This window comes from Lissotriton helveticus, chromosome 5_1 (assembly GCF_964261635.1).
Source record: "Lissotriton helveticus chromosome 5_1, aLisHel1.1, whole genome shotgun sequence".
In the NCBI taxonomy this organism is placed as follows: Eukaryota; Metazoa; Chordata; class Amphibia; order Caudata; family Salamandridae; genus Lissotriton; species Lissotriton helveticus.
The window spans coordinates 155,046,408-155,060,244 of NC_136065.1; the positions used below are offsets into that span (position 1 = coordinate 155,046,408).

General features: G+C 40.2%; 1 protein-coding gene across 2 annotated transcripts in view; it reads right to left on the reverse strand.

The window, feature by feature from the left end:
- The window catches only part of COL5A1 (collagen type V alpha 1 chain), a 523,191-nt gene that overhangs the window by 337,638 nt on the left and 171,716 nt on the right, over positions 1-13,837 (reverse strand). For both annotated transcript variants that reach the window (XM_078641937.1, XM_078641938.1), the window contains exons 3-4: positions 5,734-5,947; positions 1,631-1,793 (exon numbers count right to left, since the gene is read on the reverse strand). In XM_078641937.1, the coding sequence (XP_078498063.1) occupies positions 1,631-1,793; positions 5,734-5,947 (377 nt within the window). The remainder of the gene's footprint in view (positions 1-1,630; positions 1,794-5,733; positions 5,948-13,837) is intronic.

Consider the following 13,837-nt stretch of genomic DNA (forward strand, 5'->3'; position numbering starts at 1 on the left):
CAATGATTGGAAGGTCACAAAAATCAACCAGTTGAAGAAAAGATCGCAGCATGCTTCCTGAGGAAGGTCCTGACTGGTAGAGATTCTCCATTACACTCACTCCCAGTATACAATATCCAAGGAGCCCAAGTTGCAGGAAAGAACAGGCACACTCAACAAGTCAGCATAACACCAAAGTGTGATATATTGGTGAGTAGATTCTCACCTACACGTTTCAGCCTGAGCAGCCTTGATCACAATATACAATCACAGATACATTATATTTACAGCCTTTAGTTTTCAGGGACAACCAGTAAAGTCTTTGTTTCATTTGACACACTTAAACGTCAGAGGGCGGGAGGCAGGGACATAGGTGGATGTGAGCCTGTGTGTTCGTGACGTGTGCCACTCTGCACATTTCCTTAAATGTTTTCTCAGATTATCATGTAAGCACATTATTGGAGGCCCTCTGCTAGGAGAGACTCTTCACATATTATCAAACATTGCTGCTTTTCAGTTCTGAGTAGCACACTCTACTGTACACAAAACACAACTTGTCCTTCCACCTATGTGCTTGGCCTCCTTTCAAACCAACCCGGCTAAACCCGCTCCCAGCATCCCCTGAAAAGTACACAGATCCAGGCCATTTCACCAGCTAATTTATTTTAGATGAGGGGAAGTCATTTTTCCACTGACCTAAAGATGGTACAGAAATATGCAGAAAATGTTTATTTGTTGTTGCAGGATGGATTACTGGAAGGACTGGGTCACCTGTGTGTGTGTGTGTGTGTGCACTGTGTGTGTGCTTTCTGGACACAAAGAATGCAGAGAAGTAAAAGGGAGCCAGTTTGAGTTTACTGGAAATTTGGACTCTGTCCACGGTTTAGGTCGGAAAAACTGGTAACCCAGGAAGAAATGCCCAACGCCTCTTCTGAAAATAAACCAAGTCAGCGATTTTTCAACTGGATTCAAGATACATAAAATCCAATAAAAGAGTGCCTAATCCTCAGTGTGTAACTTCAGAGCTCGTTTGCTTATTCTGTTTTTTTATATTAAACACAGGCTGGAAAGGAATGCTGACATGAAGGGACGTCTATTGAAGAAAAATATGTATCTGACTCTAGTTAAGATTACCTATAGCGTTGAAAAATATGTGTGAGGTTAAAGGGTTACAAAGACGAGGGATATCACCACATACAGCACGAGAGCTATGTGTTGTCGTACATGGGTGCACCCTTTGTAGACGTCAACAAAAACAGATGTAACATTCAAATAGGTGGCCAACTGTATTGGTACTATCAGGCAACACTACCCATCTCTTGTAATCACTCTGTTTTAATAAGTTGTCCACTCTGTTCCCTCCACTTTCCAAGAATTAGCCATCACAGCATCTTGTTTTTTCATTCTCCAAATTAGCAGGCACTCAAAGCTCTGCCTTCTAAAGCCTTGATCACATAACCTTCTGATTAATACAGTCAAATGATTTTGTGAAATTAACAAAGGTTAAACACGTTTTTCTTATTGGGCATTAGGGTGTAGCTTGCACAAGGGTGGAAGACAAATAGGCTGTTGAGGATGACCTTTCAGAGGGCCACAAAGGATCCTAAATATGCCCTAAACATGATGCCACTTTGTGAAAGATAGCTCTTACCTCAAACACTTCTTCATCAAGGATTCTGGTTCCGAACACGATGATGCCATTGGTGTCAATGATGGGATGGTCGCTTCGAGCTAATTCCCTGGTTATTTTCTTTTTACAGTCCAAAATCAGAGTGACACTCTTCTTCTGTACACTTATTGCTATCCGGTGCCACCTGCGCAGGTAGAGACACAGAGGAGAGGCTTTTAGTGGGACGCCTACATGATGCAACAAAGTTACGATGACATTTTCTGTTGAACCCACGGCATGTCTAATTATTCAACAGTAAGAACTTGAGATAAATCCAAGGATCCTCATGTGTTCCTACCATATTTAGTCATCACCTCTCTAGATTTGTGTTTATTTGTCGGTGTGTTAGAATATCGATCTCTGAGGATTTGTAACTTGAGTCCTAGGGATAAGGATAAAATCTCATAGCTTCAGTTCCAAGGACACATTTGTGATGAACCTCATATATTCCAAAATGATTAATGAATCAAGATTCACAGGTACAGAGCATATGTCTATTAAACAGCTCCAAACAATTAATGATAAACAAAGACAGGCAACAGCAATTATTTCCAAAAACATATACAATACTTTTAATCTATTGTATCATTTCCAAATATTATATTCAAGGTTTGCAAATCAATACACAAATATACATTATACTTTATACATTGCCCCGTATAGAACGTGCAGTAGAGCAAAGGGTGTCAAAGAAAGTGAACGTGATGAAAGAAGGGAAGGAGAAATCACACAAAATTATAAATAAAAAGAACTTCAATATTTTCCAAACAAAACACAGTATCCAGTCAGCAGATACCGGATCTGATATACCCTAGCCACTTAAACTAATCAAAACTCTCTCTATTGTTGTCCTCAGACAAAGATGTAAAATTATCTGCACTATATCATGGAGAGAGAAATTATAGTGGTCCAGGTGTTAAATAAATGAAGGACATTTATTTAACACCTGGACCACTATAATTTCTCTCTCCATGATATAGTGCAGATAATTTTACATCTTTGTCTGAGGACAACAATAGAGAGAGTTTTGATTAGTTTAAGTGGCTAGGGTATATCAGATCCGGTATCTGCTGACTGGATACTGTGTTTTGTTTGGAAAATATTGAAGTTCTTTTTATTTATAATTTTGTGTGATTTCTCCTTCCCTTCTTTCATCACGTTCACTTTCTTTGACACCCTTTGCTCTACTGCACGTTCTATACGGGGCAATGTATAAAGTATAATGTATATTTGTGTATTGATTTGCAAACCTTGAATATAATATTTGGAAATGATACAATAGATTAAAAGTATTGTATATGTTTTTGGAAATAATTGCTGTTGCCTGTCTTTGTTTATCATTAATTGTTTGGAGCTGTTTAATAGACATATGCTCTGTGTCTGTGAATCTTGATTCATTAATCATTTTGAAACATAGAGGTCTTGGACCGTTGTTGTTTAATATCGATGTTACACCCAGGTCCAGTACCGGTTGGGTTACCCCATTTCTTTAATGGAACCTCATATATTGCCCTTTATTTTTCTTAGGTTAAGATTTTTAACAGAAGTTTCTCATTTGCAAGCTGGTCATATTTCTGCAGGGACTATGTGTATGCGTGATCGGTGTTAATATAACTTCAAACTGGTCAATCTGAGAAATTTGTTTCAATGATCGTGCGACTTTCCGAAATAGAGCACAATTTTCTAAAGTGTGTGTTTTAAAGAAACATAATAAATCCAGAAGAACACATAAGGGGGGCCTATCAGTGTATTCTCATTCATGCCACCAGATGAATGTCTCTGCAGAGGTCCTAAGAATTAGAGTGCATAAACTTTTTGTAAACTACATGACCTATTAAAAATGTACAACCCATGTTGTGTCTACAATTGAGCAATATTCCCAGAGGGAACACACTTTCTTTTCTCCAGCAAATATTTATTGAAGGGGATATTATTGTGCTCATTTAGCCAAAGTACAAGACAAACCATTGGTTGTACTCATCACAATCACACTCTAAATATACATCTTGCTAATCAGAATGCTGAGGCAGCTTCAGGCAGTCAACAACCTTTGTTTAATTTAACACAAATAAGGCCTCCCAACCTCTTTAGAAGACATGTCTGCGTAACTTCATAGGCTCTACTGGACTGTATATCCTAAAGTCTGGCCCTTTTCAGACTTTTCCATAAATATATGATGCTAAGTTTATGAAAGTTGTTTGTTACGTTATGTCAATTAACACTCTGGAAAGTCTAGCGGAAACACTGAAAATATTTCTAAATAATAATTCTGATGTGGATTACAGCGACCGGATTTCTTGGATAGATACATAATACAAATTGATATTCAGGGTATCTAAATGAAAATCATTGATAAAATCAGTAGTTTTCCTGTAAGTTAGGCTAGATAGGACCCGCCAGGGTAACTATAAAAGTTTCTTGGAATAAAGGAGTGTGATGGCTCTAATAGAGTTCGCAGAACAAAAACTGTACTACTAGTATTATTGAAGGGAAAAATAACACTATGAGGACGCAGAAAACACAGAGAGTTGGCAGTATGCAATATTGTCCACTCCTGTATATTGTTAGACTGACAACATTGCAAAATGTAGGCCTTTGCAGGTACACCACAATGTGATAGCCTTCAAACTGGGCAACAATACAGTAGGGCCCAACTATGAGTTGCAAGTTCTAGGGGGTACAAAAATTCCAGGTTCCGAAAAAAAAATTCTGGCCTCTTTTCGCACCTTGTACTATGTATTTGCAAATTTACAAATCTGGATTGTGGAACAATATGTGGACATAGATTTACTGGTAATTTCCAAATTCCTAGTACTTTTCTGCACACCAATTCCAACTGCTGTCAGAAGATCGGATTATTATGCAGAAACTCATAGTTATCACTCGTCTGCACCAGAACAACTCTGAATCGCGCAGAGTTGCCTATCTTGTGGACATACCAATTCATATGACTCAAAATTATGTACACAGCACAGTTTTAACTGTTTTTAACTAAGTGCTGGGAAACAGACAGAAGCTGCACATGGACACCTTATAGCAGACACTATGAAATGTAGTATTGCTGTCTTACACTGATTAACTTGGAAAGCCAGACTTCAGTGACATGTGTGACTTCACTAAACAGTTTGGGCCATATGTATCAAGGCCAAATGGGTTCGCAAACGCCGAAATTCGCAGAATTCCGGCGTTTGCGAACCCATTTTCACTAAATGGTATCTATGAAACAATTTGGGTGCAAAATAAGGAATCGCAAAGTTTGCCATTCCTTATTCTGCGATTGCATTTAAGGAATCGCAAAGTTTGCGATTCCTTAACTGCAATGTATCAAGGAAAAATAAATTCCAAAATGCCCATAAGGATTCGCAAATTACCACCAACTCCTAGTTGGTGGTAAGTTACGAATTCTTTTAAAAAAGCATTTTTTTTTAAATCCAAAGGTGCCATGTGACGCTCATACATGCCCTTAGGGCATGTATGCGCGCCATATACCCACACATGTCATTTTCAGGGGTGCAGCAGGGTGTTCTTGAGACACCCCTGCACCCTTGAAAATATCTTCAATTTGCGATTAGCAAATTGCGAATCGCAAATTGACAATAATTTCCCATTCATTCCTATGGGCCTCCTGGCCCATAGAAATGAATGGGAAATTATTCCTTAATTGCGATTAGCAATTTGCTAATCGCAATTAAGGAATTTTAAGGAATTGCTAAAAAATAGCGTATTTCTTCATACATACCATTTTGCGATTTCTAAATAGCGATTCCATAAAATTCGCTATTTAGGAATCGCAAAAGGGTATGTTGATACATATGGCCCTTTGCCTTTTCATATGTCAATGACTGGTGACGTGCCAATTGAATGGTAAATTAAATCATTGTATGGTTACATATGTCACGGTATAATAGTTGATTGTGATGTCCACTTTCATAAAATATTTAGACGGTACCATATGTCAGTTGCATCTAAATTTTCTTTCAGCGTACCATACTATATTTTCTAGAAAGATGAAAAAACTCATACCCGTAACCCCCAAGTGTACACAAAAAAGCAGTGTTTTACGTGTCAGTGATTATGGTACTTACTTCCCGTCAGACAGATTGATGCCTCGGAAGAGTGGGTAGTCCTCAGGGCCTGGCTTTCCCATATGGTCTTCGTAAAGCACCACCGGAGACCTGCCAAGTTCCACACCGATCTGCTGGATTCCCTGCTCATTGTAGATGGATATTAGGAAGGACTGGCCACCTTTCTTTGCTTTCACAGTTGTTAAGATGGAGAAATCTTCAGGAAAAGCGGAATCTGGGGAGGAAAGGCAAACGATTGAGTCCACCCCTTTGTTAAAACTGCTTGTTTTGAAGATTGGAGGACGTGTAAACTTAAAAAGTTGTACTACCCAACAGTCTGATAGTAATTTATACAATTACCCACAAACATCTTTTGTACAGAATGTCAAATAAGATCCTTAATTTCAGCCAATCAGATCCATTCATTCTAGAGTGGCTGATTTCAATCTAAAGATCACAACTCCACTCACATTGACAAACCAGTTTTTGGAGATGTAAAGCAGTGTTCCAACTGCACCAGTAAAAACATTGTTAAGTAGAAAAGTCACTGTTCAAAAGTGAGTGACGTTACTACAGATGAGTACCCTAACACGCATACACTGGAAACAAACATTTAACAACAGTCCTAATGTGTTATCTTGCCCAAAGACGGTTTTATTGTATGCTACTTTTGTGACATTTGGGACAATATTTTAAAATATCTATTTTTAGATCCTTTGAGGATGTTTTGTTATGTACTTTTGTGTTATACTGTGTTACTTTGTTGTACATTAAATACTGTGGGAATTTAACACGCCATGTGGTCCACAACATTTATCAAGGCAAAACAGCTATTTTGAATTCATTACTTCACTACCAGGCTTATTATCTTACCTATGCCTCATCAGTTAGTGATTTACGGTAAGTATTTAAATACTGGGCTTTCAAAAGCATTCTTCCCTTCTGCAGCTGTGCATCTGAGCAATTAAGACTTTATAGAGGGGCCACCAGCATAGATGAAAAAGAGTTCTCCTTGCACAGTCCTGCATCTCTAACAATGACCAACAATTTATAGCACACTCAGAAAGGATACAAACTACTCTTAAGACTTTGTATTTTAAAGATCAAAGAGAGTGAGTATGACCTTTGTTGGTCGACAAATATATGGCTATGATCAAAAAGTATAATTGTGAAAATAATCAATGAAATGCTACAGTGACTGACTACAATTAATTTACCCGGTCTTTCTAAATATTTTATGTTCAAGTGTCACTGAATTTTCTATGAACATTTAGAAATAGCATACATTATTTGGACTAGCATACAGAGGTATGCCTGAACTATTAAATGGATCGAAATCCCATCTTAAATCTTCAATAATATCCATAGTGAATGAAATATTTTTTCATTCATGTTCATTTCAGATCAGATGGTCACTATAAAAAATGTTGTTCAAAGTCACTCGTGATGGTTTCCAGCCAGTAGCTCATGAGTAACTGTAGCTCTCCAGCTACGTCTGCGTAGGTCACCTGTGTTCAGCCCAGCTAATTAAATTAGAAAGCTTTTGCTTGGTTGAACTAATATACATATTAAAAAAAATGGAGATTATACAACACTAATAATATTAGTAGTTCTCTATGTATTTCATTGACCATAAGAAGCACTTAGAACAGAAAAGGTTGGAGACCCATAATTCTTTTATTAATTTTGAAAGCAAACGTAAGTAAATATTTTTCTAGATAGACCTAAAGTGCTACTTGTATGTCAATATATAATTAAATGAAACTGAAAACGTACTCACTTATTAAATATTTATTTCAGCAACTGTTTACAACACAATCAAAGGCAAATTCTGTCAAAAAATCTTATATTAAGATTTAATAATCTGTTTTGCCCTAACTGACTTGCATCTAAAATCTGTTGGTTAATTTTTCTTCTTCAAAAACTGACCACAATAATCATGAGTGTCCCCACTGTTTAGCTTCCTAATTGTTGACTCATGTAGTGGTGTATGCATAACTTTTAATGAAATTCATGTGCTTAAAGCCAAACAGTCAAACTCTCTTCAAAGTACACTTGTTTCTATTAGTCATACCTGACAAAATTGTAACCAACATTTGATGAATAATCAGTTTTTTCATAATCAACAAAAATTATGCAATATAGAAAGTGTAGAAAACGTCCTGACCATGTGTCATGAAAGTGTTCTGAAATGGGCTTCAAAAACACCCGCTAATAGTCAATTGTAGTGGCAGGTGTAGGGATGATGTCATGATGCTAAATGGGAGGAAGAGATCTGAGACTGGTGGTCCCAATGAAACTGAAGAAGAAGGATTTCACTCAAGCGGCCTTGAAACTTCCCATTGCTGTCAGGTTTCAGAGGCCTTCAAAGCATTGCTCATCGCTCAGTTTGGTGTGCATTTTGAGTAAAGTCAACAGCAGCTGCTCTGTCCCTGTTATAAGTGCCTGTGTGCATCCCTGGCAAGCAATGGGCTGGAAAGCTTGGCATTCCAAAGCAGACTATCCTCTGGTCTGGGTGGTTAATTATATACAATCATTTATCTTAATATGTTTATGTTGTTTGAGCTCATGATCCATTCAAGGTGGTAGTTGGGTTGTCCCGACACTAATCCGAGAAAGACCATACGTACTACATGTAAAGCCTACTGGAAAGTATAATGTACGTTATTGTGATCGATCACACAAAACTCTGGCCCTCTATCCTGCTCTTTTTTTATGACTTTCATCTATTGAATTTACAAGAAGTTTGCTGATGTTGATAAGGACCTCTTGGTGTATGGTTGTCAATTTCTGCCACATCCTGAATGGTCTTCATTTATACTATCACACACTTCTCTGTCCCCTGTTTTAGTAATTAGAATGTTTCTGTTCTCTTCGGAAAGCTTTCTTGTCATGAAGATAACGCACAATATCTCTTCCTCTGAGTAAGTGAATCTACCTGGATCACTTTTATTGAAAGGTGCTTCAGATTCTCGTCAGGACTGGCCTTTACTGGTGCATTTGTACATTAGTCATTAGCAGTGCTGGACTGGCCATTCCGGCACTTGGCATTTCCCTGGGAGGATAGAGGCTGGGTTTGCTGCAATGGGGGCCGGTTTTGCTGTGATGGGGGCCGGTTTTGTTACTGGGGGCTGGTTTTGCAGCAGTAACAAATGCAGCGCACAAGCGTTTCCAGCCTCACAGGGCCAGGCAGCGCTTCACCAGGGGCTGGTTCGTGAAAATTGCCATTGCTACTTTGGGTTCCCTGGTCATTAGTTTGTAGCAGCATCAGACGCCACATTTCCAAACGGTCATACTAATTTTAAATTCACCTTGTAATGTGTCATCTTCTAAAGGGCATCATTTGCCCTATTCAGCTTTTTAACTCGTCAGGAGAACACAAGAGACGTCACCCTATGACGTCAAGTATGCACCACATTTACACTCTAAATAAGTGACTCGTCAGTACTTTCTTAACGCCCAGAAGATGATCTAAACATCCCAGCTTCAAGGAGAGATCATTCCATGTCGTGCAACCTACACCTTTAAATGCCCTAACTGACTTTACTTTCTTACCCCTGGATGCAACCCGACGTTTTTCCTGGCTGGTAGGCAAGATGCAAGATTGACCGTATGGTTGAGTCTTGTTACTTAGAAATGAAGGTTTTAAGATCAACACTGCAGCATGCATCAAAGCCTCTTCAAAGTTATTTCTTTTTTTATGTAGCAATTGAAGCTTGGGGTGATATGCAGTGGATATAGGATTGTACTTTCTAAACTTTAGTAGGGTTTTGATGGTTTCATTTTCCTAATCCTAAAACTGATGGATTAGGTGGTCTGGATCCCTCTATCTGCTGCATTCACAAAGTCGAGTGTTGAGAAAGAGCATGTTTAATAGTGGCAATATTTTTTAAACCCTTAAGTTATATTATCTCCCCTTGATTTTGGATCTGGGTTCAAGAGTGGGTTTCACCATGTTGACTAGAAGCGTTCAAGGGCCTATCTCCAAAGCCATATTTCCAGCAGCCCACCCTTTTCCTGGATATTATTTGAGCTCTATTTGCATTTTTTGTTGCCTACCCATGGATCAGTAGCCAATGCCGTCAAATCTAGTCGTCTCTCTGACTAATTTCATTGAATTTGATGGTCACATGCTTATTCTAATTTGGATAGTAAATCTTCAATATCTTTCTTGGGACCCCTGTGATTAGGGTTTGAGTCTGTTAGCTGTGGCTCTTCACACACCTTTCTCACATTGTTTGGCCCAGTTTGCACCAGTGATTCCTGAGGATTTTGAGAACCATGTCTTTCGTAGCCTGAAAGCATGGGTGCAAATTAAATCTGGGGTCTAATACTAAAATGAGTCTGCCCCATATTTAAGGGTTTTTTCTGTACTTTGAAGCCATAGATGAGGGCAATTTTGATCACATAATGTTATTATTGATTGCTTGAGTCAATACATTCTCTGCATCATATGGTAGTAGTTGAGGGTTGTTTATCTCCTACAGTGACACTGTGCACTATGATTATGCACAAAATAATACATATATGAAATGCTAGTATGATTGGGGTGTGTATGTTTTTTCACTACATGACATTTATTATGTGGACATTGAGTTTATGTAAAAAAAAATGTGTGGGAAGTATTATAATCATGTTATTAACTATGTTCTGTATACTGGAAGTGATGTAATAAAGTATTTTTAATTGTTCTTATATTACAGATCGTAATTGTTAGATTGGGAGTGAAATTATCTTTCCTGAAGAAGGTGTTGGCTATTAATTTACGTGCACACCAAAACGCGTCGATGCATTTATGTACAGAAAATACGTTAAGTCTGTGGAAACAATAACTATGACTGCAATTGAATTATAAATCAGAGTTGATTTCAGTTTGATCATCGTATTTTCACTCTTTGAAATAGGAACCCTTTTTTCATGTATTGTCTCCCACTTTTGTATGTTTTTTAATGTATGTATTGTAATGTACTGAAATCTTCTTTTATTGATTAGCATTGTATTGATGTTAGCGCAGATTATGTTTATAATGATTGTTTGAATAAATGTGATATATATTTTTTAAGAATCTATTTTTATGAATTTATTTTTACATTTCCTCATTGTTCACTTTGTCTGTAGTAAATATACTATTGCTTATGTGAGTATGTCTGTTGTTTAAGATTGCCCAAAGGGGATTTCTGTTTGACATTGGTCTTTATTGGTACCCTACCCCTTTGGTTGTGGGGGTCCCTCTCTTTTATTAGAGAGAGGTGCAAATTAAATAATCCAGCCAGGGTGGTCTAAGGGACAGCAGACGAAAACTGAACCAGTGCAGAGCAACATTACCAGATTTAAATATCTGGGCTGACACTGTGCTTAACGGCTGCCGGAGGAAAGGTAGCTATCCTGTCAGGGGCTTAGCTACAGTTAGTGCAGCGGGGGCAGTCGCACTGGGGCCCAGTGACCTCAGGAACACTCTGAAAATGCTGTGTTTTAACACCCCTACAGTAGTGGAAGAGGAAATGTTTCTTATTGCACCAGGGCCCTTGACATCTGTGTTACTCTACTGCAGTCTCTATGTTTTGATCTGAGTACCGAGAAGCCAGTTACTTGTAATGCATATTGTAGAATTGGATGCGTTGCTACACTCTTTTAATCTCAGCTATACCTAGGGCCACTAGAATTATGCAATTGTGTGGCCGCAGTGATTTTTGCATAATTATAGATTTGCCACATAATACTTCATCTGACGCATACTCTGCAGATTTTAAGAAAAAACTATTTTGTTTCGACCTCAACCGGTTCAAAAGTTACTACAAATGCAGCAACGCGTGTCGTTGCGCAGTGGAAAGCCCTCTGCAAAGCTCAACTGGTCATTTTTCTGTTGCTTATTGCTATATTTGGGCATTAAACTGTTGCTAATGAGGTGCAACCAATGCCCATACAGTGTTCACAGTACAAAAAATGAAATAATGAAGTAATACTATTACAAATTATGCATTACGCACTATGCTGCATAATTTTGCTTTTCTTGCCACATAATCTACTCGACCCTGCCGCATAATTTGGACCTCTCCTGCCGCATAATTCCAGTCGTCCTGGCCATACCTTGTCGCAGACTTAAAACAAGCACCTCCAGCCCCATTTCCTGCCGATGACCTGCTACTCCCACGGCTGGCAGGAGTAGACTGACTAGAGGAATAAGTTAACAGGATTTGAAACAACATTTCTGTAACATGAGCAGCTCTCTAACCTCGCCTCAAAAAAAGGCCTGGCCAGACATTCAAAGAGACCTGTAGCCCCCAGGGAGTCGGTCTGTGAGAAAGTTCCTGGCGTGGGAGCTTCTGGCACAGGCGAAGAGTGGGAGGCAGCCGGGGTCTTTCCAAGGGTGTGGCGAGCACCCAGACAATGTGGCTGTGTTCATGGGCCCCTCGCTCCCACCTCCTGGTTTATTCTTAGTAAAGGCTGGTTTCAGCTCACTGTGTCTCTTCACGAGGCTGTCGATGCTCTGGGATTAGCAGCTTTTACCTTCTTAGGCGAGGGCCACCTCTCTCCCTTCTGGGCTAGAGAAAGCTAAGCTCTATGCAAATAGCAGAGCAATCTGTTACATGACATTTTCTCATACTTTTTTTTAATCTGATGTTCTGTTATGCTATTCTACGCTGTCTGACGTCATATTTTGTCCTGATATATCTTTTCATTTCTGCCATTCTATGTTTTATTGCGTATTATTGGTTACTGGACTATTAAATGATATTTGACTTTAGTGCCTTCCCATAGTCAGCTGTCAAAGTCTCAATGGGTTGCACTTCCTGCACTTGACAACCAGCCCAGGTGGCACTGAGCCAAGGCATGCTATTATGGCCTCTGGCATTGGCGTAGCGTGGCTGGAACACGGGTGCATAGTCTAGCAGGCACAATAGTGCACAGTCTGGCCGGTACATTGGTCCCGATTCTGGCGAGCACAACAGTGCACAGTCTGGCCGGTACATTGGTCTCCATACTAGCTGGCACACTGGTGCACGATATGGCTGGTACAATGGTGCACATTCTGGCTGGCACATTGGTTGCACAGTCTGGCTGGTGCATTGGTCCACAGTCTGCTGGCACATTGGTGCACAGTCTTGCTGGTATTCTGGCGCACATTCTGGCTGTTATGTTTGTGTACAGTCTGCTGGTACACTGGTGCACAGTCGGGCTTACATTGGTACACAGTATGGCAGACACATTGGTCCACAGTCTGCTGGTACATTGGTGCACAGTCTGGCTGGTACTCTGGTGCACATTCTGGCTGGTATTTTTGTGTACAGTCTGCTAGTACACTGGTGCACAGTCGGGCTTACATTGGTGCACAGTCTGGCAGGCGCATTGGTACACAGTCTGGCTGGTACACTGGTGCACAGTCTCGCTGACACATTTGTGTACAGTCTGCTGGTACACTGGTGCACAGCCTGGCTGGCACATTGGTCGACAGCCTGGCTGGCACATTGGTCCACATTCTGGCTGGTACACTGGTGCACAATCTGGCTGGCACATCGGTCCACATTCTGGCTGGTACACTGGTGCACAGTCTGGCTGGCATATGGGTGAACAGTCTGGTGGTACATTGGTCCACAGTCTGGCTGGTACATTGCTCCACAGTCTGGCTGGCATATGGGTGAACAGTCTGGTGGTACATTGGTCCACAGTCTGGTTGGGACATTGTTGCACAGTCTGGCTGGTAAATTGGTCCACATTCTGGCTGGTACATTGGTCCACAGTCTGGCTGGTTCATTACTCCACAGTCTGGCTGGCACAGTGGTGCACAGTCTGGCTGGCACAGTGGTCCACAGTCTGGTTGGGACATTGTTGCACAGTCTGGCAGGTACATTGGTCCACAGTCTGGCTGGATCATTGGTCCACAGTCTCGCTGGTACATTGGTTCACAGTCTGGTTGGGACATTGTTGCACAGTCTGGCTGGCACATTGGTGCACAGTCTGCTGGTACAATGATGCACAGTCTGGCAGGCACATTGGTCCGCAGTCTGGCTGGCACATTGGTCCACAGTATGGCTGGTACAATAGTCTGGCAGGCACATTGGTCCACAGTCTGCTGGTACATTGGCTCACAGTCTGGCTGGCACATGGGTGCAGAGTCTACTGGCAC